Source organism: Saimiri boliviensis, chromosome X (genome assembly GCF_048565385.1).
Source record: "Saimiri boliviensis isolate mSaiBol1 chromosome X, mSaiBol1.pri, whole genome shotgun sequence".
In the NCBI taxonomy this organism is placed as follows: Eukaryota; Metazoa; Chordata; class Mammalia; order Primates; family Cebidae; genus Saimiri; species Saimiri boliviensis.
This window is the reverse complement of record NC_133470.1, coordinates 57,139,064-57,164,958: the sequence shown is the minus strand read 5'-3', so window position 1 is coordinate 57,164,958 and position 25,895 is coordinate 57,139,064. Positions and strand designations below refer to the sequence as shown.

Genomic DNA, 25,895 nt, shown 5'->3' with positions numbered 1-25,895 from the left:
TAGGAGTGGTGAGAGAGGGCACCCTTGTCTAGTGCCAGATTTCAAAGGGAATGCTTCCAGTTTTTGCCCATTCAGTATGATATTGGCTGTTGGTTTGTCGTAAATAGCTTTTATGGTTTTGAGATATGTTCCGTCAATACCTAGTTTATTGAGGGTTTTTAGCATAAAGGGTTGTTGAATTTTGTCAAAAGCCTTCTCTGCATCAATCGAGATAATCATGTGGTTTTTGTCTTTGGTTCTGTTTATGTGGTGAATTACGTTTATGGACTTGTGTATGTTGAACCAGCCTTGCATCCCCAGGATGAATCCTACTTGCTCATGGTGGATGAGCTTTTTGATATGCTGTTGCAATCGGTTTGCCAGTATTTTATTGAAGATTTTTGCATCTATGTTCATCATGGATATTGGCCTGAAATTTTCTTTTCTTGTTGAGTCTCTGCCGGATTTTGGTATCAGGATGATGTTTATCTCGTAAAATGATTTGGGAAGAATTCCTTCTTTTTGGATTGTCTGGAATAGTTTCAGAAGGAATGGTATCAGCTCCTCTTTGTATGTCTGGTAGAATTCAGCTGTGAACCCATCTGGACCTGGGATTTTTTTGGGTGGTAGGCTCTTTATTGCTGCCTCGACTTCAGACCATGTTATTGGTCTATTCAGGGTTTCGGCTTCTTTCAGGTTTAGGCTTGGGAGGATGCAGGTGTCCAGGAATTTATCCATTTCTTCCAGGTTTACTAGTTTATGTGCATAGAGTTGTTTGTAATAATCTCTGATGATGGTTTGGATTTCTGTGGAATCTGTGGTGATATCCCCTTTCTCGTTTTTTATTGCATCAATTTGGTTATTCTCTCTTTTCTTTTTTATTAATCTGGCTAGTGGTCTGTCTATTTTGTTGATCTTTTCAAAGAACCAGCTCCTGGATTTATTGATTTTTTGAAGAGTTTTTTGTGTCTCTATTTCCTTCAGTTCTGCTCTGATCTTAGTTATTTCCTGTCTTCTGCTAGGTTTTGAGTTTTTTTGATCTTGCTCCTCTAGCTCTTTCAATTTTGAAGATAGCATGTCAATTTTAGATCTCTCCTTTCTTCTCATGTGGGCACTCATTGCTATATATTTTCCTCTAGAGACTGTTTTAAATGTGTCCCAGAGATTCTGGTATGTTTTGTCTTCGTTCTCATTGGTTTCGAAGAACATCTTTATTTCTGCCTTCATTTCATTGTTTATCCAGTCAACATTCAAGAGCAAGTTGTTCAGTTTCCATGAAGCTGTGCGGTTCTGAGTTAGTTTCTGCATTCTGAGTTCTAACTCGATTGCACTGTGGTCTGAGAGACTGTTTGTTATGATTTCTGTTCTTTTGCATTTGCTGAGGAGTGATTTATTGCCAATTATGTGGTCAATTTTAGAGTAGGTGTGATGTGGTGCTGAGAAGAATGTATGTTCTGTGGATTTGGGGTGGAGAGTTCTGTAAATGTCTATTAGGTTTGCTTGTTCCAGGTCTGTATTCAGGTCCTGGATATCCTTGTTGATTTTTCTGTCTGGATTCTCTGTCTAATATTGACAATGGGGTGTTAAAGTCTCCCACTATTATTGTGTGGGAGTCGAAGTCTCTTTGTAAGTCATTAAGAACTTGCCTTATGTATCTGGGTGCTCCTGTATTGGGTGCGTATATATTTAGGATCGTTAGCTCTTCTTGTTGCAGTGATCCTTTCACCATTATGTAATGTCCTTCTTTGTCTCTTTTGATCTTTGTTGCTTTAAAGTCTATTTTATCAGAGATGAGAATTGCAACTCCTGCCTTTTTTTGCTCTCCATTTGCTTGGTAGATCTTCCTCCATCCCTTTATTTTGAGCCTTTGTGTATCCTTGCATGTAAGATGGGTTTCCTGGATACAGCACACTGATGGGTTTTGGCTTTTTATCCAATTTGCCAGTCTGTGTCTTTTGATTGGGGCATTTAGTCCATTGACATTTAGGGATAGTATTGTTATGTGTGAATTTGATGCTGTCATTTTGATGCTACCTGGCTGTTTTGTTGGTTAGTTGATGCAGCTTCTTGATTGTGTTGATGCTCTTTTACCATTTGGTGTGCTTTTGGAGTGGCTGGTACTGGTTGTTCCTTTATATGTGTAGAGCCTCTTTCAGGAGTTCTTGTAGAGCAGGTTTGGTGGTGATGAAATCTCTGAGTGCTTGCTTGTTCACAAAGGATTTTATTTTTCCTTCACTTATGAAGCTTAGTTTGGCTGGATAGGAGATTCTGGGTTGAAAGTTCTTTTCTTTAAGGATGTTGAATATTGGCCCCCAATCTCTTCTGGCTTGTAGGGTTTCTGCTGAGAGATCTGCTGTGAGTCTAATGGGCTTCCCTTTGTGGGTAACCCGACCTTTCTCTCTGGCTGCCCTTAGCATTTTCTCTTTCATTTCAACCCTGGTGAATCTGACGATTATGTGCCTTGGGGTTGCTCTTCTTGAGGAATATCTTTGTGGTGTTCTCTGTATTTCCTGGATTTGAATATTGGTCTGACTTGCTAGGTTGGGGAAGTTTTCCTGGATAATATCCTGAAGAGTATTTTCCAGCTTGGATTCATTCTCTTCATCACATTCAGGTACACCTATCAGACGTAGATTAGGTCTTTTCACATAGTCCCACATTTCTTGAAGATTTTGTTCATTCCTTTTTGCGCTTTTTTCTCTGTTCTTGCCTTCGCTTTTTATTTCATTGAGTTGATCTTCGATCTCTGATATCCTTTCTTCTGCTTGGTCAATTCGGCTGTTGAAGCTTGTGCATGCTTCACGAAGTTCTCGTGTTGCGTTTTTCAGCTCCATCAATTCACTTATACTCCTTTCTATGCTGTCCATTCTCGTCAGCAGTTCGTCCAATCTTTTTTCAAGGTTCCTATTTTCTTTGCGTTGGGTTAGAACATGTTCTTTTAGCTCATTGTAGTTTCTTACTACCCACCTTCTGAAGTCTGATTCTGTCATTTCATCACCCTCCTTCTCCATCCAGTCTGGTTCCCTTGCTGGTGAGGAGTTGTGATCCCTTTTAGGAGGAGAGGTGTTCTGGTTTCGGGAGTTTTCATCCTTTTTGCGCTGGTTTCTTCCCATTTTTGTGGGTTTATCCACCTGTTGTCTGTCTCTGTCCCAGGGAGTTGGAGCTTTATGAGTTTCCGTTGCACTACTGCCTTTTTTGATTTTTCTTTCAGGTCTGACCCGCCCAGCTAGCAGCAGGCCTAGCCACTGCCTGCCCGCAGGGGCTTTGCTGAGCTGCTGTGGGCTCCGCCCAGCTGCCCTGAGCTCTTCCCTGTAGTCCTTTTTATATGGGCGTAGTTAGAACTGTCTCGGCAAAGGTGGCTCCGCCTCTGTTATGGGGGACTCTCTCTGTTGTGGCAGGTTGCCTCGGCAACGGCGGGTTGCCTCGGCGATGGCAGCCTGCCTCTGTAGAGGTGGAGAGTCTCAGTAATGGCAGAAGCCCCTCCCCCACGGAGCCGGACCGTCCTGGTTCAGCTGTGCTTGGTTTGGAGGGCTCAACCCAGAGGGTTTCCAATTACTGTTTTTGTTTTGGTTGTTGTTGGGGGTGGAGGGGTGGGACCAACCGAGCCTGATCACCTGGCTCCCTGACTCAGAGTCTTTTCTTTTAAGTTGAACGACCCCGCGTTCCGGTCGCTTGTTGAAAAGGCACCGGGATCTCCTGTGCTGCGACTCACGGAGTCGGCTCGAACTGTGGCGCCGGCTCCTGGCGGATTTTTTGCCTAGGAATCTCCTGGCCTGACTCGCTATTTCAGATGAATGGGCAACTCTGCCGTCTCAGGGCTCTGCTCGCTGGCTAAGAGGGCTCCCAGACCAGTGGCTTTTGTACGGAGAACTGGAGAACCGCAGCAACAGGGCGTGGTCACAGCAGCCGCGCAGGCGGAATCAGCCCCGCGGGGGCCAAAACAGCCGCACTGGCTGGGACTGCGACGCTGGTGACCCCTCTGCCTGGGTATCTCCTGGTCTGTGGGCAATAAGAGTTCGTCTGGAAATGCGGCGTCCACTCACCCTCTGCACCTTCACTGGGAGCTGAAGTCCTGAGCTGTTCTTAGGTGGCCATCTTCCCAGCATTCCGGAACTCTTTCTTTATACCGTATTTCTTCAGCTGCTTTGGCCACTTTCTCCTTTCTAAGGACCACTTACTTTTGGGGGGTACAATATTATACAAGCCGATTTTTTTTCTGCCTTCATTTGAATTTACTGCTTCTTAAGTGTCCTGGGTTTGCAAAAGGCAGGCATGTAGCTTCTACAAAGGGATTTTTCCTTTGGGGAATGAAGAGGGTGGAGGGCTATATCCCATCTACTTGACATACATTTGTTTATTTAACCAGGCATAATCCTATGCAAAGGGAAAGACAAAGATGAAAAGCCATTGTCCTTGCCTTCCAAAGGTTTGTGGTGACACTGGCATGCAAGCAATCAGTCCCAGTCCAATGTGAACCATATTCTAGAAGAGGTGAGAAAAAATTCTAGTAGGAGTATGGAGCAAGGAGACCTTCATTCTACCTGAGGTGTTGAGTTAGAAGTGAAGAACAAACCATGGACTGGGACTTTATGACATATGGGTTCAGGGACCCTTCTTAGCTCATTTCCTCTGTCTTGGCTAGACAGGAAAGATTGCAGCTGGTTGCATGCTTTTGGGCTTGTAAGGCCTTGCTCGGTCACAGAGCCATCAGTTCTCCACTGAGGTGACTAATGCTATGAGTGGCATTTGCATCTGCTCTAAAAGTATTAGGAACAGACTTGCTCTCGCAGTAATGGGTGTTACTGGCAAATATCCACATTTTCTTGTTTGGACTTATGCTTTAATGATCTACTGTTTGGTTTTTATTCTCTACTTTTCTTGGAGCCTAACTCCAAATTGTTTTACAACGATAAATAATGGCTAAGGAAGCAGGAAGGCTTTAAGGTGAGCGTGGAAGAGCGTCATAGCAAAAAAGATAATTCTGGGAGACTGGGGGAATCTACAAGAGGTAACAACCTCCTCCTACTCTGTGCCTTCAGGTTGGGTATAGATGAGTATAAGGAAAGGTGAAAGAAAGTTGCTAAGGTTTAATACTGGTGACCATCAGGTCCCAAGAAATCCGTACATGTTAAGATTCTCTGGTTGTGGTCATTTGACAGAGATCAGAGAGAAAGGGAACAGATTGGGCTGGAGAGGGAGATCAAGTTTGTAGCAAAAGCCAGGTTGTGGACCAAGCTTGAAAAGAAATTAAAAGGAAGTACAGCTTGGTGGAAAGCCCATAGGCTCAAGAGACTTAGTAGTTAAAAGCTCAGGCTCCAGAATATTCCAGATGTCTGTTTGAATTCTGGCTCTGCCTCTTCCTAGCTGTGAGACCTCAGGCAGGTTACAACCTCTCTGAACCTTAGTTTTCTCATTGTGATGAGGGTAACATTTGTGCCCACAGGATTGCTATAACAACAAGATGAGACATCTACATGCCTGGCACATCAAGAGCACTCAATAAATAGTAGCAGTTGTTTCGCTTTCATTGGAGGCTACTTGATCTTGGTTAGGTCAGCTTTACTTCTTTGAGCCAATTTTCTCAACTGTAAGTGGGGACAATACCACCATCGAAGGCAAGGATTTTCCATGGTTTAAATTAGATTAGGTATACAAAGAATCTGATAAAATAATAGAGGCTTAAGTGGTAATATTACTAGGTAACAACCTCTCAGGAAATGGCAAGCATGGAAGATGGGGATGTCTACTTTTCTGTGTTCGAGGCCCTTTGAGGAGTCTCAAGCCTAAAATGTATATAGCATAAAAGAGTTCAGAGTTATATTTTGAACCCATAACCTGTTCCTACCATGCCAAACACCTAGGAAGAGGCGAACTAACCTCAAGATCTAGCTCAAGTCAAGTCTTATTCTGTTCATGAAACCTTCTGACAATCCTACCCCAGTTAGCACTCCCTTGATTCACTTATTTTGGCACCCAAGACTGGCCCTCTAAGTGGATGTTGATTTATAGTATTCACACTTATTTCTTATGAGTGTGACTTCTCTCAACAACTCAGTTTTGAGTTTTTAGAGGGCAGGGGTCATTTGTGTGCCATTTTTTTTTTGGTGAGAGTGTAAGGTTGGGCACAAAAGTCCTCACAAAACCCCCATATTGAATACCTTTGAATTTAGGTTTCAGAGAGGGAGACAGAGGGATTAATTTGTTTACAGCAGGTTAAGTACATGTAGAGGACATCAAAAGCAGCCTATAAAAGTCAGCAGGGAGAGATACAGGTTTATAGGCTTAGATCAATGACTCATTCATCTGGAAAACAGTCCAATCCCCATGTTATACTGGTAAGGAAATTATCTGCTGAAGGTCACAGAGAAAGTAAGTGTTAGTATTAAGCATAGAATCCAGGTTTCTTGACTACCAGTTATATGACTCTACCCTTTCTACCTCATCAGTTTGACATTGTGGCTTAAATGTGACTGAGACAAATTAGAGGCCAGAGAGAACAACATTTAGGTCTTCATCCAAGAAAATCCTTTGCTGTTACCTCAAAGCTTGACTTGTAATGAATAATCATTTGGAGGTAGCAACAAAGGGCCAGAGAGGACACAAGGTTAATGATGTTTGTTTTCCAAGGCTTTAGGTTCATGTTCATTAGGATGTGGCTATCACTTGGGAATGAATGGGGTTCATATATTAGGGATGTCATCTGGTTCACTCATCAAGGAAATTGATAACCCTGGAATGGGCATGGGTTCAGGTAGACATGTTTTTTGGCTCAGACAGTCCAACATATCATTTCTTTACAATTCCCGCCTTTCTCTCCTGCCAACTCTGCCCCCAAGCAGTAACCAGTGGAAATGGGACAGCACTCTTCAGCTCTTGTACTCTGTAGGCTTCAGTGAGGAAGCAACATCATATGGCCTAATGGTCCTCAATCTTTGCTGCACACAGCATCACTTGGGGAGCTTTTAAAAATACCCGTGCTTGGGGTCCATCCTAATCAATTAAACTAGGGTATATGAGGGTGGGGTCCAGGTACTTTACAATTTTAAAGCTCCTTTCATATTTCTAATGTTTCACTAGGGTTGAAAAACAGTGGTAGTTGGGACTACATAGGTTTCAGAAATTAGATGTACTGATCAACTATGCGATTACTTCTCATCTCCGAGTTTCTGTTTTCTCAACTGTAGAATGGAGATAATACTTTCTACCTGGCAAGATTATGGCCAATGTTGAATGAGAAAAATGTACATAAAGCACTGAGTGCAGTATCACAGTACCTGGAACAGAACAGCTGTTCAATAAAGGTTAGCTAAAAAACTTTTTGCCAGTACTATTGTATTACCATTATTATTACTATTATTTCTAATTTTATATTACTAATGATAACAAAACAGCAGACAACTGAGAAAGGCAGTGGATGTGGAAACAGGAGGTATGGGTTTCAGTCCTGACTCTACCATGTATCCAACCTATGGTTGTGGGTGAATCAGTTCACTTTTGTGAACCTCAGTTTCCTTCTCTATAAAATGGGGATAAAAAAGACCTGTTTATTCATCTCTTTCAATCTTATTTTAAACATTAAGTGGTTATCATCTGGAAGAGTGCTTTAATAGTATAAAGTACATAAGGAAAATTGGATTATTATTATCGTTTTGGTTATTATTTTCTGCTACGATTCTGTGTACCCAGCCTGGTGTTAAGGGGAATGACATGTCCAGAATGTAAGATACAGACTAAATGGGGAGGTGATTTATATGTTTTAACGTGAATAGTGTTTTGTCTCTTCCTTAATTAGAACACCGATCATACTGTATTATTATTGCTTTACACATATATCTTGCTCACCAGAATGGCTAGATGGAAGAATTTTTTTTAAAAACGTACATGGTAATATATAAGAACTTCATGAACATTTACATGGATGTAAATTACATATACCTACTAGGGTGTTCAGAGGGTTGAGATTTTAGGTGGGTCTTGAGGAATGGTTATAATATGCATGAGACATAAGATGCATATAGGGCAAGAAGCAGGACAGAGTCTGACACTTACTTACCTCTGCTGTATGCTAGATATTGTCTAGAGGCCATCTCATTGAGTCCTTAAAATCACCTTGTGAGGAGTGGTTTTCATACTCATTTCCCAGATGAGGAAATTTACAGTCACAGAGGTGAAGTACCTGTCTAGGGTCCCACAACTTGGAAGTAGCAGAACAAGATCCCAAAGCCAGGTCTACACAACTCTAGACTCTGTCTCACTTAGAAGCAAGAATCAAGGGTTTGCCTTAATGGGGCAGTAGGCAGACCAGTTTGACTAGAGTAGAATTGATAAAGTCCAGGGTTAGTGCTTGGGACAATAATATGGGACCAGCTCATGGAGGGCCTTGATTTTCTGTGAAGGAGTTTAAACTTTTGTCTTCCGCATTTTAGAGCTGTTGGGAAAATCTGTAAAGAGCAGAAAACCAGTGTAAAAATGCTTAAATTTTATAATTGTGTTATATGAATTCAATTTAATATGTTTTTACATTTACTGTAAATATTTTTGTAGAAATAAATGGGTTAATATCAAGATCTACTAACACCTTTGCATAGTCCCATGCATGTCTATTTCAGTATAGTGTTCATTAGGCCATGAGCACTTTTTGTGAACTTTTTTTTCACTTGGTATTATTTTGTGTGCCTGTTTCTGTTTTGACCTGGTCTAAATTTTTGGCAGTTCACACATAATATGTATTGGTTAAGTGCTTGTATGAACTGAATTGTTTGCTTAGCCTTTGTGGTTAGGTCTGATTTTTTTCTGATTAGATGCATGTTTTCGTGCCAATTTCTTTTTCTTAAGTTTTTTTTTTTTTTTTTTTTTTTTTGCCTTTTGGATTATTCCATTTGGGCCTGTTCCCAAAAGCAGAATTACTAGATCAACAAGTATGAACTGTCTCATATGTATGATTTTATATTTTATCCACATTGTTCCGGATTACTTGATGCCCTCTAGATAAAATAAGCCCAGTTCACATTGCCACCAGCAATGTGTGAGTTTACGTGTTTCACTATAGTCCTACGAGAACCATCTTATTTAAAAAGTATGTATATTTATTTTGTACTAACTGACGAGGAAACTAAAGACACAGAGGCAGGAAGGTGAGTTAGAAGACAGCTGTTACAGTCAAAGCCCAAGTGAAAAGGACCTGGATTTCAGTGATGATGAATTTAAGCAATTCAAATTTATTCATCATCCTCAGACATTTAGTAAGTACCTACTATGTACCTGGTCCTGCACTAAACGTATTAGTACCTGACTTAATCCTCTCACTGTCTCTGTAAGACAATATATTGTGGATCCTTTTTATGTAGCTGGGGAAACTGAGACTTAGGGAATTAATATGACCCAGCCAAGGTATCTGAAGCTCTAGCGCTGGGGTTCAAATATAGACTTTCTGAAGGGACAGCTGCCAGAGAAATTACAATAAAAAAGCAAGAGTTGTTAGTCACCAAGAAGAAATGGAGGCCAAGGAAGGTGGCCCAGGTAACTCTCATATTGGTTGCCTGCTCATGAGTAGTGTTCTGTTTGGCTAACCATCCAAGTTCCTGGTATCATTTTCTCTTCCAGGGGATGGTGACAGTTGCAGCAAAGTGCGGCCTCCAGGAGAAAAGCCGACTATCATCCGCCCCCCAGTGAGGCCCCCAGATCCTCCCTGCCGAGCAGCTACTCCCCAGAAGCCAGAACCCAAACCAGATATTGTGGCTGGCAATGCAGGGGAAATCACATCATCTGTGTAAGTAGGGCTGTACCTCCAACTTGACTGAAGGCCTGTCCTAGGCCACTAGGAGTGCTTTCAGAATCACCATATTAAGGGTATACAGTGTACAACCCTGGGGCATCCTTCACTTTGTAGTCTAGAGAAATACATAGGCCAGCCCTGTTGGGAGTATTCCACTCAAATGCTCAAAGCTGGGGGATTTCTCTAAAGCTGAAAACTTTGATTCTTAGTACCTGATAGGAGACCCCTTTTTCTTAGCTTCCTTTATCTCTCTATGGTGATGTGATTACCTTCTGATTTTAGCTTCCTTGACTCAGGACATTTAAAAAAAAATTCTTGTTGTTCCTACTGGTTTTAAAAGCAATTTAATGAACAGATTCGTTCATTGTACTCATGCTTGAGGCTTTTATTTTAAGCAAAGGGTATGATTTAAAAATTTTTGTTCAAAATGACTTTGGTTCTCCAGAGTGCCTCTTACAGGGTAGGAGCTGAGCTGATGCCCAACAGGCCTTCCTGAGGCTGGGCGGCAAGCTAACGAACCAGGGAAGGAGGAGACAGCAGGGTGGGACCACAGCAGTGCTCAGGAACCAGCTTTGCTTGGCCACAACGCACTTGCCTGTCCTCTCTTTATTGATTGGGACCGCTCTCGGTATTCTGCCTCCTGGTCTTCCTTTTTCTTGTGCTTCTTGTTTTCCATAATTGTAAAATTGAAGAAAAAGAAGAACAAAGCCTCTACAGCTTTGACTAATTAGCTAAGTTTATTTACAAAAAGCCAACAATTACACTTTGAAATCAAGACTGGTTTCATTTATTTCCCCCAAGAAGAGCGTGACTCAGCAACCTACTCAGACCATTCTGAAGCAATGGGGATAAAGACTGTCAGCTATGGCCTTAGGGGTGCCTATGGAATCTGAGCCATTTCACGTTCGGATGCGTAAGGCCTTTGCCAGCAAAGGCAGAGGCTGGCATTGGTGCCCTGTCTGGTTCAGAGTCTTCTGTCCTTTCTGTTGGCCATTGTTTCTCACACGTACACCAAAGCAACTTATGGGACTTGGTTGGCTTCTGTTTGCAGGGTGGCTTCCAGGACCAGGTTTTTTGAAACAGCTTCCCGGAAAACAGGAAGGTAAGAGATAGAGGTGACAAAAGAGAAAGCAAATTGCCTTTTAATAACTGCATCGTTAGCATGCATTTGTGCTCATTCGAGCATTCGTTTTGTTTGTTTGTTTGTTTCTCTACAGCTGTCTCTGTCTCTCCGTTTGTCACTTTTGCTCCCCTTAACTCTGTCTTTCCATCTTTATCTGTCTCTTACCTGTTCACCTGTGTGTCTGTTTGTCTCTCTCATATTCTTTTTCTCACTTGGTGTCTCTGTCCTTTTCTCCTGAGACAGAGTCTGACTCTGTTGCCCAGGCTGGAGTGCAGTGGCACCCTCTTGGCTAACTGCAACCTTTGCCTCTCGGGTTCAAGTGATCCTCCCGCCTCAACTTCCCTAGTAGCTGGGACTACAGATGTGCGCCATCACTCCCAGCTAATTTTTGCATTTTCAGTAGAGACAGGGTTTTGCCATGTTGGCCAGGCTGGTCTCGAACTCCTGACCTAAGGTGATCCATCAGCCTCAGCCTCCCAAAGTGCTGAGATTACAGGCCTGAGCCATTGCACCCAGCTGATGTCTGTCATTCTCAATCTCTTTCTGTCTCTCTCTGTTTGTCTGTCTGTGTTCCCATTTCTGTCTTTATCTGTTTCTGTGTTTGCGTCACTCTGTATGTCTGTTTTTCTCTTCCTGTGTCTCTGTATCGGTCGTCTCTTTACCTCTCCGTTTCTCCATCTCTCTCTTTGCTCCTCTTTCTCTTTTTTCTCCCTCACAAGCACATATGTATGTGCATGCTTGTGTGTATGTGTGCATATGAACACACACAAAGCAGTATCTCAAAGACTTTACACCCAATGTGGGTCTGTTTTTGGTTAGCTTACTTATTTAGGCTCCATTATGTATTCAAAGGGCAGCTGACAGGGATATGTAGAATATGACACGCTAACATAAACAGTCTTAGAGCCCCCATTTCAAGGGCAGACATCAGACTTAGGCAATGGTTCTCAAACTGGCTGTACATCTAAGTCATCTGGAAAACATGGAGAAAAAAGTCACATATTCCTGGCTTTCATTCTAGACCCACTAAAACAGAATCTCTAGGAGTGGGACCTGGGAATCTGATATTTTGTTTTATTTTGTTTTTTCCCTCCTTCCCTTTCTTCTTTTCTATTAGTTTGTTGTTAAAACTTCTTAAGTGCTGGTACAGACTGTCCAAGGCCTGGAATTTGGGAACCTTTGGTCTAGAACATCTGGAGAAATATTTGGTTAGCCTTCAGGGACTCTTTTGTGAGTTTGTTCCTTGTTGCTTATCAGAGAGTTTGAAATTGTTCTTTCTTTCTAACAGGTGACAGGAGCAGAACTCTTCTAGGTGGTCAGTTAAAAGCAGAACAATATACCTTTCCCAGCAGTGGAGTTGGGATGGATTTGCTATCCTCTAGTCAAAACTATGGGAATGGACTCACCAGGACACAGCAGTTCATTCTAGCTCTGCTTGTCAGTGAGCCACATGGAACTTCAGGCTGGGCCACATTCTCCTTAGACAATAATTTACCATTTATTCTACCATAGCAGATGAAAGTCAGATCAAGGCCCTAGATTTCTCTTGCTGATAGCATGAAGATAAAAGTATTTATCTCAGAAGTTTTTAAAGTAAGCCTAACCAAATAGCTCCCCTGAGAAAAGAAATTAAAAAGGGAGAAGAGAGTCTCAAATATTGTTAATAATGTGGACTATCCCTCCCTAGAATAAGCCACTTGAGAAATAAATAGCAAGGAAGCAGAACAATATAAACTGGAATGAACTGGATATGTCTACAGGGAAGCTTTCTAGAGGAGGTGATATGTGAGCTGGGGCTTGAAAAAAGAATAGAACTAGACAGGAAAATTTCGGGGGAGGCTATTGATCTGCAAGCTTGGACAAGAAACAAAGGCATTGAGAAGGGAATATGTAAGAACCATGAACAAAGTCCAATAGAATTTTTAAGGCAGATAGACTTACAATAGGGAAGCTATAACCAAACTGGTCTTGAGAGCGTGAAAAGATTGGTAGCCACTACCAATGGGCTGTCAGCCAGTGCTCAAGGAAGCCTTAGATCAACCACAACTACAAGTGCTATGGCCAAAGCAGGCACTTCAGGCTAGTGTATCACTCTACCCACCCTATGGGCTTCTAGAACCTCAATTTAATCCTGTTCTTTATTCCTAGATTCCGTTTTGACAGGAACGTAGTTAAGACCAAAGTAGGTACACCTGCTCTCCATTATGTCATGAGCAACCATCCTGGGTACCCAGAGGCTCCTCCCACTCGGCATCCACATAGGGAAAACATCCCTTCCAGCTAGGCCTCCACCTTATAACCACCACTTGCAGCAGGCTTCCATAGGCTGGCCTCTGATCAAGATCCTCAGTCCAGTCACACAGTCAGTCCCATCTATGGTCATTGTTGCTAAGCTCTTCTCTCATCTCTAATGAAAATAATGATCTTTTTAACCTTTATCTTGCCCATTTTTGGTCCCCGTTTGGGTACCTGATTATAGCCTAGCATTTGAATGACATCACTCCCTTACTCATTTCCCTTACACAATTAAAACAAAATTAACTCAAAAGAAAATGAGTAGTGACACATCAAGAAAAGAAAGGAGGGGAGGACATTTCAAAGAGGCCCAACTGCTTATGGTTTCAGAAGTGATTAGTGTTCCACTGTGGCTAGAATGTGGGAGTGAAAAGAGGGAAGCTTAGCTGGAGGTGAGACCAGAAAGATGGATTAGAGCCAGATCATGAAAATTGTATAACATACTAAGCTGCTTGGTCTTTATACTGCAGTCCATATGCAGAGAAGCCATAGCAACGATAGAAGAATTTTAAACATGACAGTGCACATTCTGAGCTGATCAAATTGTAAAAAGATCACTTTAGTAGTGGGAAAGATAGACGGGAGAGTAAAGGCTGGAGACCAGTTAAGGAGACTAATTGTCCTGGCAAGAGTCAGGGAGCCCTGGACCATGGCATTCCCGGTGGGAATGGAATAGAAAAGACAGATTTGAGAAAGGCTCAATAAGATCTTGCTAAGATTTCAAACATGGAACACTGATGAACTGAGAAAGAGAAAAGTCCAACTTGGGTACTTAAGTAGATGGTACAGTAATTAATCATGGAGAAGCAGGTTTTATGGGAAAGGTTCTGTGCTCAATTTTGGACACAGTGGTTTTGAAGACAAAATAAAAAATTTAAAAATTTAAAAAGACACTTTGGGACTTGGGTAGAGATGTTCAGTGGGTAACTGGAACTTAGGCTAGTAGTTAGAGCTAGACATATATATATATATATATACACACACACACACACACACACACACATAGATTTGAGGTCGAACTGTGATTATAGCCACCATAGAAGTCTGAGGAGGGGGGCTATTCATATAATGCTACAATGTGAATAGTAGCCCGTTGCAGGGAGGTCCCTAGTATTTGGTGGCAACTGAAACCATTGATGGGAATAAGATCATCCAAGGAGTAAGTGTAAACAGACTGGAGAGAAGAGAAAAACAGAAGACTAGGGACATAGCCCTGTGGACCAGCTGTTGTACGCAATGCTCTGGCCACACCATGGTGGGTTTCATTTGCCAAGATTTTCTCTTCCCCAAGCTGTCCTCAGACAAGGGTAATTTAGAACTAATCCAGTTACAGCAAGAGGCTGGACAAAGTTGGATGGTTTTTCTTGGCAAAGGAGGACTCACCTTTAACATGGTACTTATCTGTGTCCTTTCCCTTATCCCTGTTGGAGATCATCACAAAATGTAGTCTGTGGTCAGAGCCTACTTCTCTGAGTTCTCCAAGTTTCCCTGAGTTCTCCAATCTTCCCATAGTCTGGAACTCAGAGAATTGTTCTGGTGCCTGAAAGATGTCTTCACATCTGGAATTCTGGGCTCTTTAAGCCTGCCAGAGAAGGAGCCCCAACTATAGGCACGGAGCTAGATGATTTGAAACATCTGGGCTGAATCACTTCTCCATTTTTAAAATGGCCTCTTAATCACTGGCTTTGAAGTTTCCCTCATTCTCTCAATTTGCCTTTCCAGTCCTGATTTCTAGAATCTTAGTGAAATGTCTTTCTTTATCCACAGTTCTCAAGGCAGACTTCCTGGAGATGAAAGTTGAGGCTGCAGGTATGTAGTCCCCGTCCCTGATCACAAAACCTTGTTCCACATAAGCCTTCATTGCGGGATCTGATATTGTGAGGACTGGAATAACAGGTAGATCAGAAGGGTGGGAACTCATCTCTGTGCCTCAGTACATTACCCTGTCACTGTATGACCCTTACATTTAGTGCCTTTCAATTTCAAGGTTTTGTGTGACTTGAAGTCACCTTCCTCTTTTGTTTCTTTTCTCCTAGCTGAACTATAGTGCATTTTTACAGATTGCCTTTGAATCAAATGATAAGAATCGTAGGCTGTGACATTTTGGGAAAGTACATTTTCTTCTCTGAGCCTCAGTTTCCCAGTTTGTAAAATGAGAAGTTTGGAACCTTCTAACTCTGACACCTCTTGGGTCTTTAAGGAAACCAGTAACCTTCTTTTTGATACTATAGCAGGTACTAAGAGGCTACCTTAGTATCTATAGATGGATTCATTCCCGCAGACTAAATAATTATTTCAGTCTTACCCACCTGAACCTTCATTCTTCGTCCTTTATGTTTGTCCAAGGCAAAGCACTTTTACATTCATTATTTTATTTGATCCATATCACATGCCAGGATAAGGGAGGATAATATGTGTTCCAGCTCAACAAATAAAGGAACTGAAGTTGAGAGGGGATAAGAGACTTGCAAAGGTCATGGGAGACCCAGAGGTCAGGGAAATTCCTTTCGGTACTGTAAGAGTTCTGATTGTTTGACTCTCAGATTGCTGGCCTGATGTGACCTGATACACACATAAATGAAATCCAAGTATCTGGAGCTTGGCTTTCCATGTGCTCCCTAACCTTTTTCTCCCTGTCACTGCCAGTCCTCAGAGGTTTATGGGTGGACAAGCTTCTCCTTATCAGCCCCTATGGAGGTAAAATCCCTGTTAAAAGGAAATTTGTAGTTATTGTACAGTCATAGAGGCAGTGGGCAGTAATTTCAGAGGCTCTAGTATCAAGCTTCTATTTCTCCAGGTAGATTCTGCGGAATTCGAGTTGAGGTCAAAGGCACAAAGTGTCCATCCCTGGTTATAACACCATCTTAGGCCTGTTTCATGAGATCTGACTTGTAAGAGCCTTTGCCCAGCAATCCGCTGTTGCTCAGAAGATGAGCTACTAACTAGCTCATCTTCTATAGGCTTAGCTACCTACCAAGAGAGGCCCCACTAATCAGTGGCAGTTAGGTCCTTGCTAATTCCCTACTCTCTTCTTTCTCTTTCAGGTTTTAAAAGCCTTGGCCTCAGAGGACCGTCTCCAGGTTCTGAAAGGGTCTTTCTTCTTCAAACCTTCGTGTGCAGAGTCATTTTGTGTTGAAGAGCAGCTCCTTCCTGGCATTGCACTTTCAGGCTCTCTCTGGGAGACCATAAAATAAGGCGCATATGTCCTAGACAGGTGTTTATGTCTCCTTTGTATTCAGTCTTTATCCCCTCAGAAGTCTATTTTGCGTTCCTGTAACACTGTGAAGTGCTGGACTGCCTCAAGCCAGACTCTGCCGAAACCAAGACATCCACTTACCTGAGTCGAAGAGGGCAGCTCAATTTTCAACTCTTCCCTGAACTTCCTGCTTTCTGAGAGGGCCGTTGAACTTTGAGAGATTTGGGGCTGAAGACTGATCTCAGGGGTCTTACCTTGAACTGAAGGCCACTTGAGTTGGGGCCCTTGCTTACCTTGTTTGGAGGGGAGTAGGAATGTTTGCTGAACATTGGAGAATCTCAACATGTCTCCTACTGAAGATACGGACACTGGTGTCAGGTTGGCGCTCTAGTGCTGCAGTATGTTGCCAAGAGCCTGTCTGCTTCTGTGGGGCCAGACAGCCTGAGTGATGCCCCCCAGCCCCTCCATGTGGATCCTGCTCTTCCATACAGCCACTTAGGACAAACCTGCAAAGCATGTTTTGCATGTCAAAGCCTAGGTCTATTTGGATTATTCTTTCTCCTGCTTTTTCTTGACAGCTTCCTTTACAAGCAATCAAGAAACAAACAAAAGCTGAATACATTTCTTTAAAAAAAGGGAGACTGGGTTTCCTCCTGCAGGAGTTCTATGTTGGGGTCAAATGCTAGAAAAATTGTTAAGGTGGATTGAGGCCAGGTAGCTGTTACTGTTGCTTCATGTTTGCCTTCTGCAGGTTTATCTCCTGAAAGGAGCAGTTCTTAACTCAGCATCCATGAACTCAAAAACTTCATGATGCCCCTGAGGTAGTATGCACAATTCCATGGCACCATGCCTTTTCTGAGAAGATGGTCCATAATGTTCTACTAAATTTCAAATGGGCTCATGACCCCAAAAAAGTTCAGAACCATAGCCATTGAGTAAAAGACTCTTTTTACAACCCATATAAGCCCTTGATTGGAAGGGCTTTCAAAATCATTTAATCTAACTGCCCAGTTTCCAATTGGGGGAACTGAGGCAGAGCAAGGTAGTGATCATACCAGGACAAGATCTCAGGTCCCTGGGCTCCTATGCAAGGTTCTTTTCATTATATCACACATACCTAGCAAGGGACCTTGTGGTTTGTGGCTTTAGTGGCCATCATTTCTTGAGTATTTGCCACCAAGTGAAAAAAACAAGCCCCTGGTCCTTTTCATTTACTTTCTCTGTTATTGGAAAGAAACTAAAAATTGGTGTAATGGGGCATAATCTGAGGAACGGACATTTCCAATTCCTGTTTGTTGAAGGGAAGCAGCTGGAAAGAGCATCAGTACTTGTTTCTCTGCAGGCGCCTGGGCTGTAGCTTGTCTGTAGAGTCTGTATAATTATAATGTTGCCCAGTGTGAGAGAAGGAGCTTTCCTACTTGCACTCTTCTACCAGGGCCCTGCTAGTGCACTGATTATAGTACTGAAAGAGAAGCCTAGATAAAGAGATAGTGAGTGCATGCATACTCGTGCGTAAACCCACTCTGAGATGGCTTTGGAACAGTTATCGAAAGCAGTAGTCATTTTCAAGACTGAATTCCAAACATTGTTTATTGGTGAGTTAGAAACATGTAAGGCCAAGTACACCGAGAGCCTTTTTGAAAGTAATTGAGTGGAATATTGATGCTATTCTAAATCAAGGCATGTTCAAGTGGCCCCATTGAACCCTCTCCACTATACCCAGTCTCAAGGGCCAGGTTCCTAAGAAACCGGGAGTCAAAGAGCCAAGTAACTAACCATCATTTCACTTCCTGCTTGCCCCCAACAGGAGTCTCTGTGAGGCCTTACTGGCCTCACCTAGGAGTACTTTTTGAGCCCTAGTCTCAGGGCTGTGGCCTCCCTGCTCTATCCTGAATAAAGCAGACAGGTGTGCAGATTTTGGCCACAAAAGCAGGGTTAGTGGGGCCTCAGTCCCTTTAAAGTGACATGGTTTGACTCTGGTTTTCTTGGGGGAAAATACCACAATCACCAATACAAACATTGGAAGATTATTGAGAGCCCTAGAAAACTGCTGTGATCCCATTGGAAGATAAGTCCCAGAAATGTCATGAGATGGCTGTGTGTTGCCTGGGACACAGATGAAGGGCCTATCTTGGAGCGTTGGGGACTACCAGTCTGCCTGGAGGCCAGAGAGCGGTGGCTGAGTAGCTCTGCCCTTGCTCTGGTCTATACCTTAAGAATGCCAAAGAATGAATCTCAGCGCCTTCCTTTGGCACGCTGACTTCAAGTGCAAAAAGCTTCTGTGGCGAGGCATGCTGTCATGGAATGAGACTGGCTTGGCTAGGCGTGACAAATGGGTAGTCATTTTACAGAGGCGATGGGAAGAGGGTGATAATAGAAGAGTGGCAGCTATAGGAAATTATCAACGGACCTTGGCCAGCAGGTTACAGAAACTAGCAATGAATGAACTGAAAGTGATGAACTGGCAGGGATAACAGAGAACCTAACATTTATTAAGCACATATTTATTAAGTGCTCATTGTTTCATATACATGCAAATATTCCTCTCATTTTACAGAGAAAGAAATTATGGCCCAGGGAGCTAAAGTAACCAACTCAAGGGCACATCGAATGTAAATAAAAGAATTGTGATTTGTATCCAGGCCTTTCTCTTAGCCCATGCTGTTTTCCCTTTGTCACACTGTGTAGGTGTTTGAACAGAGGCCACATTGCCAGAGTTGGCATAACTCTTGTCTGCCTAACAAAATATTGAAAGGCTAACATTTGAAGGAGGGAGGGGATGCAGGTTCAGTTTATAGGGGAATGCAAACTGGGCTGGAAGATATTCCTGAGTTAGGCTTTCTCTTATTCAGCTTACCCGTTTGGTAATGTTTTTAAGATGATCATCTAATTTTATTTTGTGAAGTGAAGGATTTGTGTTTCGTTGGTAATTGTTAAATCCTTGACTTGCCATTTTTCAAAAAGTAAAAAGGTCCTCACAGGTGTCTCTGTACTTCGCCAAGTTTGTAGCCTGGGCAGTTTCAGTTTTAGCCTAAGAGAATGGTGACATCCACACATGCAATTTTAGAAGCAGAAAAGGTCTTGGTGCCTCTGCAGTACTTGATGTGTTGGGGTCAAATCTCTACAAATTTTCTGTAGTGATAGCAAAATCAAGAGATAGCTTACAAAAAGAAATACTGAATTTTTATTTTTGAAGTTTTTATTTTTAAAAAAGTTGGGGACATTTAGCCACTGAGGGGCAAAACTCAGCATCTAATTTCAATAATAACGTAATGCAGAGTACTTCTAATGTAATTGGTTACCATGGGAAAGTATTCTTTTTTCAAGAAGTTTTTTGATTCTATAATAACCAGATCAAATAAAGTAGTAAAAGACGAAGTAGTTCCGTGACTAGGAAAGAATTGCTTTTGAGAGAACGTAGATCAATTATACTACTTTTAAAGTAGCTGCAGATAAGTGGCCTGGACACATTACAAGCCCAGAAAAAAAACCTCAGAAATCATAGAAAATTTCAGAGAGAATCAAGATACCTGAAAGATAAGTTTTTGATAAAGAAAAGCCTTCATTTTCCTTGGAGGAAATGAAGCACTTGATGCCAAGGACATTAGCTGAGGACTAGAAAGATTGCCTGTGTGAAAGACATATGCTACATCAAAATAATACAACAAATGAGATCCTGGGGCTCATTCATGTGACTTTCAATAAAGTATGTAGACTGTCTAATATAAATGGCCTCCATCTCCAGTTTTGTCATGGAAACAATCTTTGAGCATATCAGGCATGATGGTACATGGAAACACCACTACTTACTGCTTGTGTTGACTTCTACAAACCTAAGGAAACCTACCTAAAGAGTTCTTTTGCACCTAGGAGTCTCCATTTACAGTCTGCTTTGAACAATGGCCTTGCAGTTCCCTCAGGCTTCACAACATCATTGTCCCTCAGGTGACAAGCCCATTTTACAGATAAGGAAACTTGAGGCGCAGGGAGCAGAGAAATAATTTGTCCAAGATTACACAGCTAGGTTAACTGGAAACTACAGAGGCCCTCCCGTGTTTGTTTCTAATACAACACACAGTCCCCAGTAGTAAATAAAAATCCCAAAGGTAAATGGAGAAGATTCCTAGAGACAGGAATGATAAACATCTTCAAGTCTTGCTACTCAAAATGTGGTTTGTCATTAGCCTTGGCATAAGCATTACCTGGGAGCCTACTAGAAACGCAGATTCTCGGGACCCACTCCAGCACCTGGAATCAGAATCTGTGCTTTCACAAGATCCCCAAGAGACTCCTATGCACATTAAAGTATGAGAAGCACTGAAACGAGGTATTTGAGACAGCAAAGCAGCTTGAGGAAGGAGTCCTTTTGGTGAGACAAAGACCAAAAATGGTGGATAAGTATGATCTGGTATGCTGGGAGTTGTTACAAAGATTGAGTCCATAGCTGCCTGCTTCTTGCATTCCTTTGTACGTGTGCTTTGCTGACAAAGTCTCTCCACCTCAAAGAATAGTGAAACCAGCCTGGGGAATAAGAAGACTGAAAAGTACTTGGTTTTCAAATCTCTGAGCAGTAGAAGCAGTGCAAAGACAACAGGAGGCCACGGAAAGAGCTCCTTTCGGGAGCCCTCAGGGTCCAGAATCAGCTCTGTTGTTGCCTGCCATTAATGTTGAGCAAATCCCTCTTCCTCTCTAGGTGTCAAATTCTCTGCCTTTAAACCAGGTACTCTCAAAAGGTCTTTTCAGCTTTGATATTCTGTTATTTTAAGGTGTTAATTATACCACAGCCTACATTGTAATGAAAACATGGGCAACCCCACCGGCCCGTTTCACATCTTCATTTTACATAAGAAGGGGTAATTCAGGAGGCAAGTTCCCAGTCATGGCAAAGCAACATGAATGGAAACCATAGGGAACTAGAAGGGGCATGACTCTAGTTAGCTAGCCTGAAGTTGGCCAGGATTTTAATTGAAGTATAACAAGGCATCCAAACTGCTTTGAACAAGCTGCTGCTTCTTATCACATACTGACAAATCAATTTATATATTCTAAATAACCTTTACTTTGAATGATTCATAAGATAAACTCCTCTGACTTGGGCCTTTTGAGGGGGCAAAAGGGGCTTATAAAACAGGGAATACTACGGCTCCCCACGGCGACCACTCATCTGCAGGTGATTCTGATGCACATTAAAGACCACCGACTATAACCTAATCAATTAAGAGATGGAGAAACATACTGAGGGAGGGTAAGGGACTTGCTTAAAGCCATACACCAGAGCCAGGGGCAGAAAACAGGTACTCAGAGTATCAAGACACCTGTTTCCAGTGGCAGAGCACACAATGGGGAGGATTGATAGGTTTCCCATCTGGGTGCTTTGCTTTCATGTTGATTGCTTCATTTGAGCCTTAACAGCCTATCATCTGGTCAGAGGAACAGGTAAGGCCAAGTACACTGAGAACTGTTTTGAAAGTAATTGAGTAGCATCTTGATTCTAAATAGCATTAAGGATGATTATCCCCATTTGAATGAGGCTCAAAAAGGTGACATAACTTGCTCAAGGTCTCATAGCTGAAAAACAGATTGTGCCCTAGGTTGTCAGATTTCTCCTATGCTGCCCTGCTTCTCTAGGGAGGAGAAGCAGCACTCCAAGCCCTCAGCTCTTCTGGGAAATGTTAGGCGCTGGAAGCTCTTAATTGCTTCGATTCAATTGCTTCAAAACATTAGTTTTTTCCTTTTGGAATATATAACAGTTGCATGACTTGAAACTTTGCCGAGCATCCATAATGTCCCTTATATCATTTTGTCCTCATAATATCCCCCTAAGGTTGGGAGGACAAGGTGTTTTTGCCCCAATTAGACGGATGTACAGGTTGAGACCAGAAGCACTGTGTTAGTCTTCCTTTGCTGCTATAACAAATTATCACAAGTTTAGTAGCTTAAAAAAAAACAAAAACAAAAACAAAAATGTATTTATCTCACGGTTTCTGTAGGTCAGAAGTTTGGGATAGCATGGCTGGATTTTCTGCTTATGGTCTCACTGAGCTAAAGCCAAGGTATCAGCCAGGCCTGTAGTTGTTATCTTGGGCTTAGGGGTTCTCTTCCAAGCTCACTACATCTCTATCTTCAAGCCAACAGCATTTTGGTCCTTTTGCTTTCTCTTCTCTTGCAACTCTGACTTCCCCTCTTCTGCTGTTAAGCCCTCGCCCTTCCATTGGGCTGATTTCATCAGGTTCACCCCAGTAATCCAGGATAGTCTCCCTATTTTAAGTTCAATAGTAACATTAATCAAATCTTCAACATTCTTTTTGCCGTGTAATCACAGTCATGGGGAGTAGGATGTAGAATCTTCTTAGGGGCCATAATAGCTGCTTACAACAGGCATGAAGTAGCTGCCAACGGAAGTCCTGCCTTTCGGTCTGAAGACACATGCTTGTGAAACCTTAATCTTTGAGAAGAATAAAATGATCATTTACATGTCACCTACATGGGCGGTTAGGAACCCCAGGGTTGTTCAACCTCTCCCATCTGTCAAATACACACAGAGACAATTCAGGCAGCACATCAAAGGAAGTGGTAGCAGGAATGCAAGGGGATATATTTAGCAACTGATGGTATTCCTTTTTTTGAGACGGAGTTTGGCTCTTGTTACCCAGGCTGGAGTGCAATGGCGCAATCTCGGCTCACTGCAACCTCTGCCTCCTGGGTTCAGGCAATTCTCCTGCCTCAGCCTCCTAAGTAGCTGGGATTACAGGCACGCGCCACCACGCCCAGCTAGTTTTTTGTATTTTTAGTAGAGACGGGGTTTCACTATGTTGACCAGGATGGTCTCGATCTCTCGACCTCGTGATCCACCCGTCTCGGCCTCCCAAAGTGCTGGGATTACAGGCTTGAGCCACCGCGCCCAGCCAGCAACTGATGGTATTCCTAAATAGTACCTTGATGCCAGTGACCAGTCACTTAATTAGTCTTCTTCTATCTAGGTCCTGGGGGAAAGGGGGAGAAACAGTTTCCCCAAAGGTCAAAGATGAGAAGTATGCTTCCCAATCATGTATCTCATGGCCATTACAGCTAACACTTACATGGTGTCTATTTACAAGACAGATGTGTTTCTAAGTGTTTTTCATGGGTTTACTGAATTTGTTCATTTTAGTAACATTCCTATGAGATAGGTACTGGTATTAGCCCCAGTATTAGGTGAGAAGACATGGAATGTTACGTTATTTGCCCAAGTACTTGTAATCAGGAAATGGGGAACATAGGATTCAAATCCAGACCATTCCCTGGGAAAATCTTAATCCACCAACCTGGGGAAATTCTCCTAGAGGACAAATTGAAGCCAGGTTGATTTCATAGTTCCTCATACCTTTGTTCCTCTAAGCTTGCCCTTGGGGTCCTGACATTCTGGCAGCACAAATCAGCATTGCTGAGGCTCCTGAAGGATTATTTTAAATTTAGAGACTTGCTAGGTTTTATAAGGCAAATGGAATGCAAATTGAAGGTGACAGGTCTTTTCTCAGAGACCTGAAGTAAAGGAGACTGTTAGTGCAGGTGGGGTGGCCCCAGGAATGCCCTCTTTAGAGCAGCATTATCACTTGGGGGCTTCCCATGATATATAGGATCTTCCTAATAGTTTTTAATATTAGTATAAAATGCAAAATAAATGCTGGTTATTCTTCATGTATTGATACATAATTTTGTAACATTTTGAAGTACATGTGATATTTTGTTACGTGCATAAAATGTGTAATGATGAAATCAGTATTTAGGATAGATATCCATCACCTTGAGCATTTATAATTTTGATGTGTTGAGAACATTTCAAGTTCTCACTTTTAGTTACTTGAAAATACACTGTCAACTAGTCACCCTACTCTCCTATCAAACATTAGAACTTATTCCTTCTATCTAGCATATGTTAGTACTCATTAACCAAACTCCTTTCATTCTCCTCTCCCTCACCATCCTTCCCAGCCTTTGGTAACTATCATTCTATTCTCTACCTCCATGAGGTCAACTTTATTAGCTCCCACATATGAGTGAGTGCATGTGATATTTGTCTTTCTGTGTCTGGCTTAACACAATGACTTCAGGTTCTATCCATGTTGCTGCAAATGAAAAAATTTCATTTTGTTATGGCCAAATAGTATTCCATTGTGTACATATACTACGTTTTATCCATTCATCCATTGGTGGATGTCAGGTCTCCATCTGCGAGTCTGGAGCCTGAAAGTCTGAAGTCCTGCTTGCCTCGGCTAATGTTTCTCATTCCCACCTGCATTCGCCATTGTCCCTAATCGTTCGGCAGCAGAGCTTCCTCACCCAACCCTGCCATCTTAACTGTTGTTATGATAATGTCAATACCTCTTACCCAACCCTGCCATTGTAACCGAACTTGTGGTCATGTATATATACTCCCTTGCTCCTACCCCCCACCACTATAACTGAACTTACTCTGCAACATCCCCGCCCCCCAAAAAACTACCCAAACCTATAAAACCAACTCCTACCCCACTGCCTTTTGCTAATGCCCTTTTCAGCCTTAGCCCACCTGCACCCAGGTGAATAAACAACCATGTTGCTCACACAAAGCCAGTTTGGAACGTCTCTTCAAAGTACGTTTTTTTTTTTTTTTTTTTTTTTTTTTTTTAACAGTGGACAATTAGGTTGATTTCATATCTTGGTTATTGTGAATAGTGCCTTCTTGATTTTTCTTTCAGCTATTCTTTCATTCTTTCTTTTTCTTTCTTTGTTTCTTTCTTTTTCTTTTTCTTTTTCTTTCTCCCTCCCTTCCTTCTTCCCTTCCTTCTTTCCTTCCTTTCTTCCTTCTTTTTCTCTTTCTCTTTCTCTTGCTTTCTTCCTTTTGACAGGGTCTCACTCTGTCACACAGAATAGAGAGAGCAGTGGTGTGACCATGGCTTATTGCAGCCTCAACCTTCCTGAGCTGAAGCAATCTTCCAGCTTAGCCTCCTAAGCAGCTGGGACTACAGGCACGTGCCACCACCATACCTGGCTAATTTTTTATGTTTTTTGTAGAGACAGGGTTTTGCCATGTTGCCAAGGCTGGTCTCAAACTCCTAGGCTGAAGCCATTTGCCTTCCTCAGCCTCCCAAGGTGCTGGGATTACAGGCGTGAGCCACTGCACCTAGCCTCAGTTCTTTCTTTATTGATGTCTAGATTTTTTATGTTGATTTTGTATCCTGCAACTTTATTGAATTTATCAGTTCTAAGAGGTTTTTTTTCTTTTTATAGAGTCTTTTCGTTTTTCTAAATAGAAAATTGTGTCATCTGCAAATTAGGACAATTAGACTTCTTCTTTTCCAATTTGGATGCCATTTATTTCTTTCTCTTGCCTGATTGCCGTTGCTATGACTTCCAGTACTATGTTGAATAGAAGTGGTGAAAGTGGATATTGTTGTTTACTTCCAGTTCTTTGGCAGCAGGCTTTCAGCTTTTCCCCATTCGGTATGATGTTTGCTGAAGGTTTGTCATATGTTTTATTATATTGAGGTACATTCCTTCTATGCCTA

General features: G+C 42.2%; 1 protein-coding gene across 4 annotated transcripts in view; it reads left to right on the top strand.

Annotated features, from left to right (window-relative positions):
• OPHN1 (oligophrenin 1) overlaps positions 1-20,097 on the top strand; it is a 391,423-nt gene extending 371,326 nt beyond the window's left edge. For all 4 annotated transcript variants that reach the window (XM_074391741.1, XM_074391740.1, XM_003940936.4 and 1 more), the window contains 4 exons: positions 9,583-9,748; positions 10,806-10,856; positions 14,940-14,981; positions 16,217-20,097. In XM_074391741.1, the coding sequence (XP_074247842.1) occupies positions 9,583-9,748; positions 10,806-10,856; positions 14,940-14,973 (251 nt within the window). In that variant the 3' untranslated portion in view covers positions 14,974-14,981; positions 16,217-20,097. The remainder of the gene's footprint in view (positions 1-9,582; positions 9,749-10,805; positions 10,857-14,939; positions 14,982-16,216) is intronic.
• Positions 20,098-25,895: the final 5,798 nt, after the last annotated feature.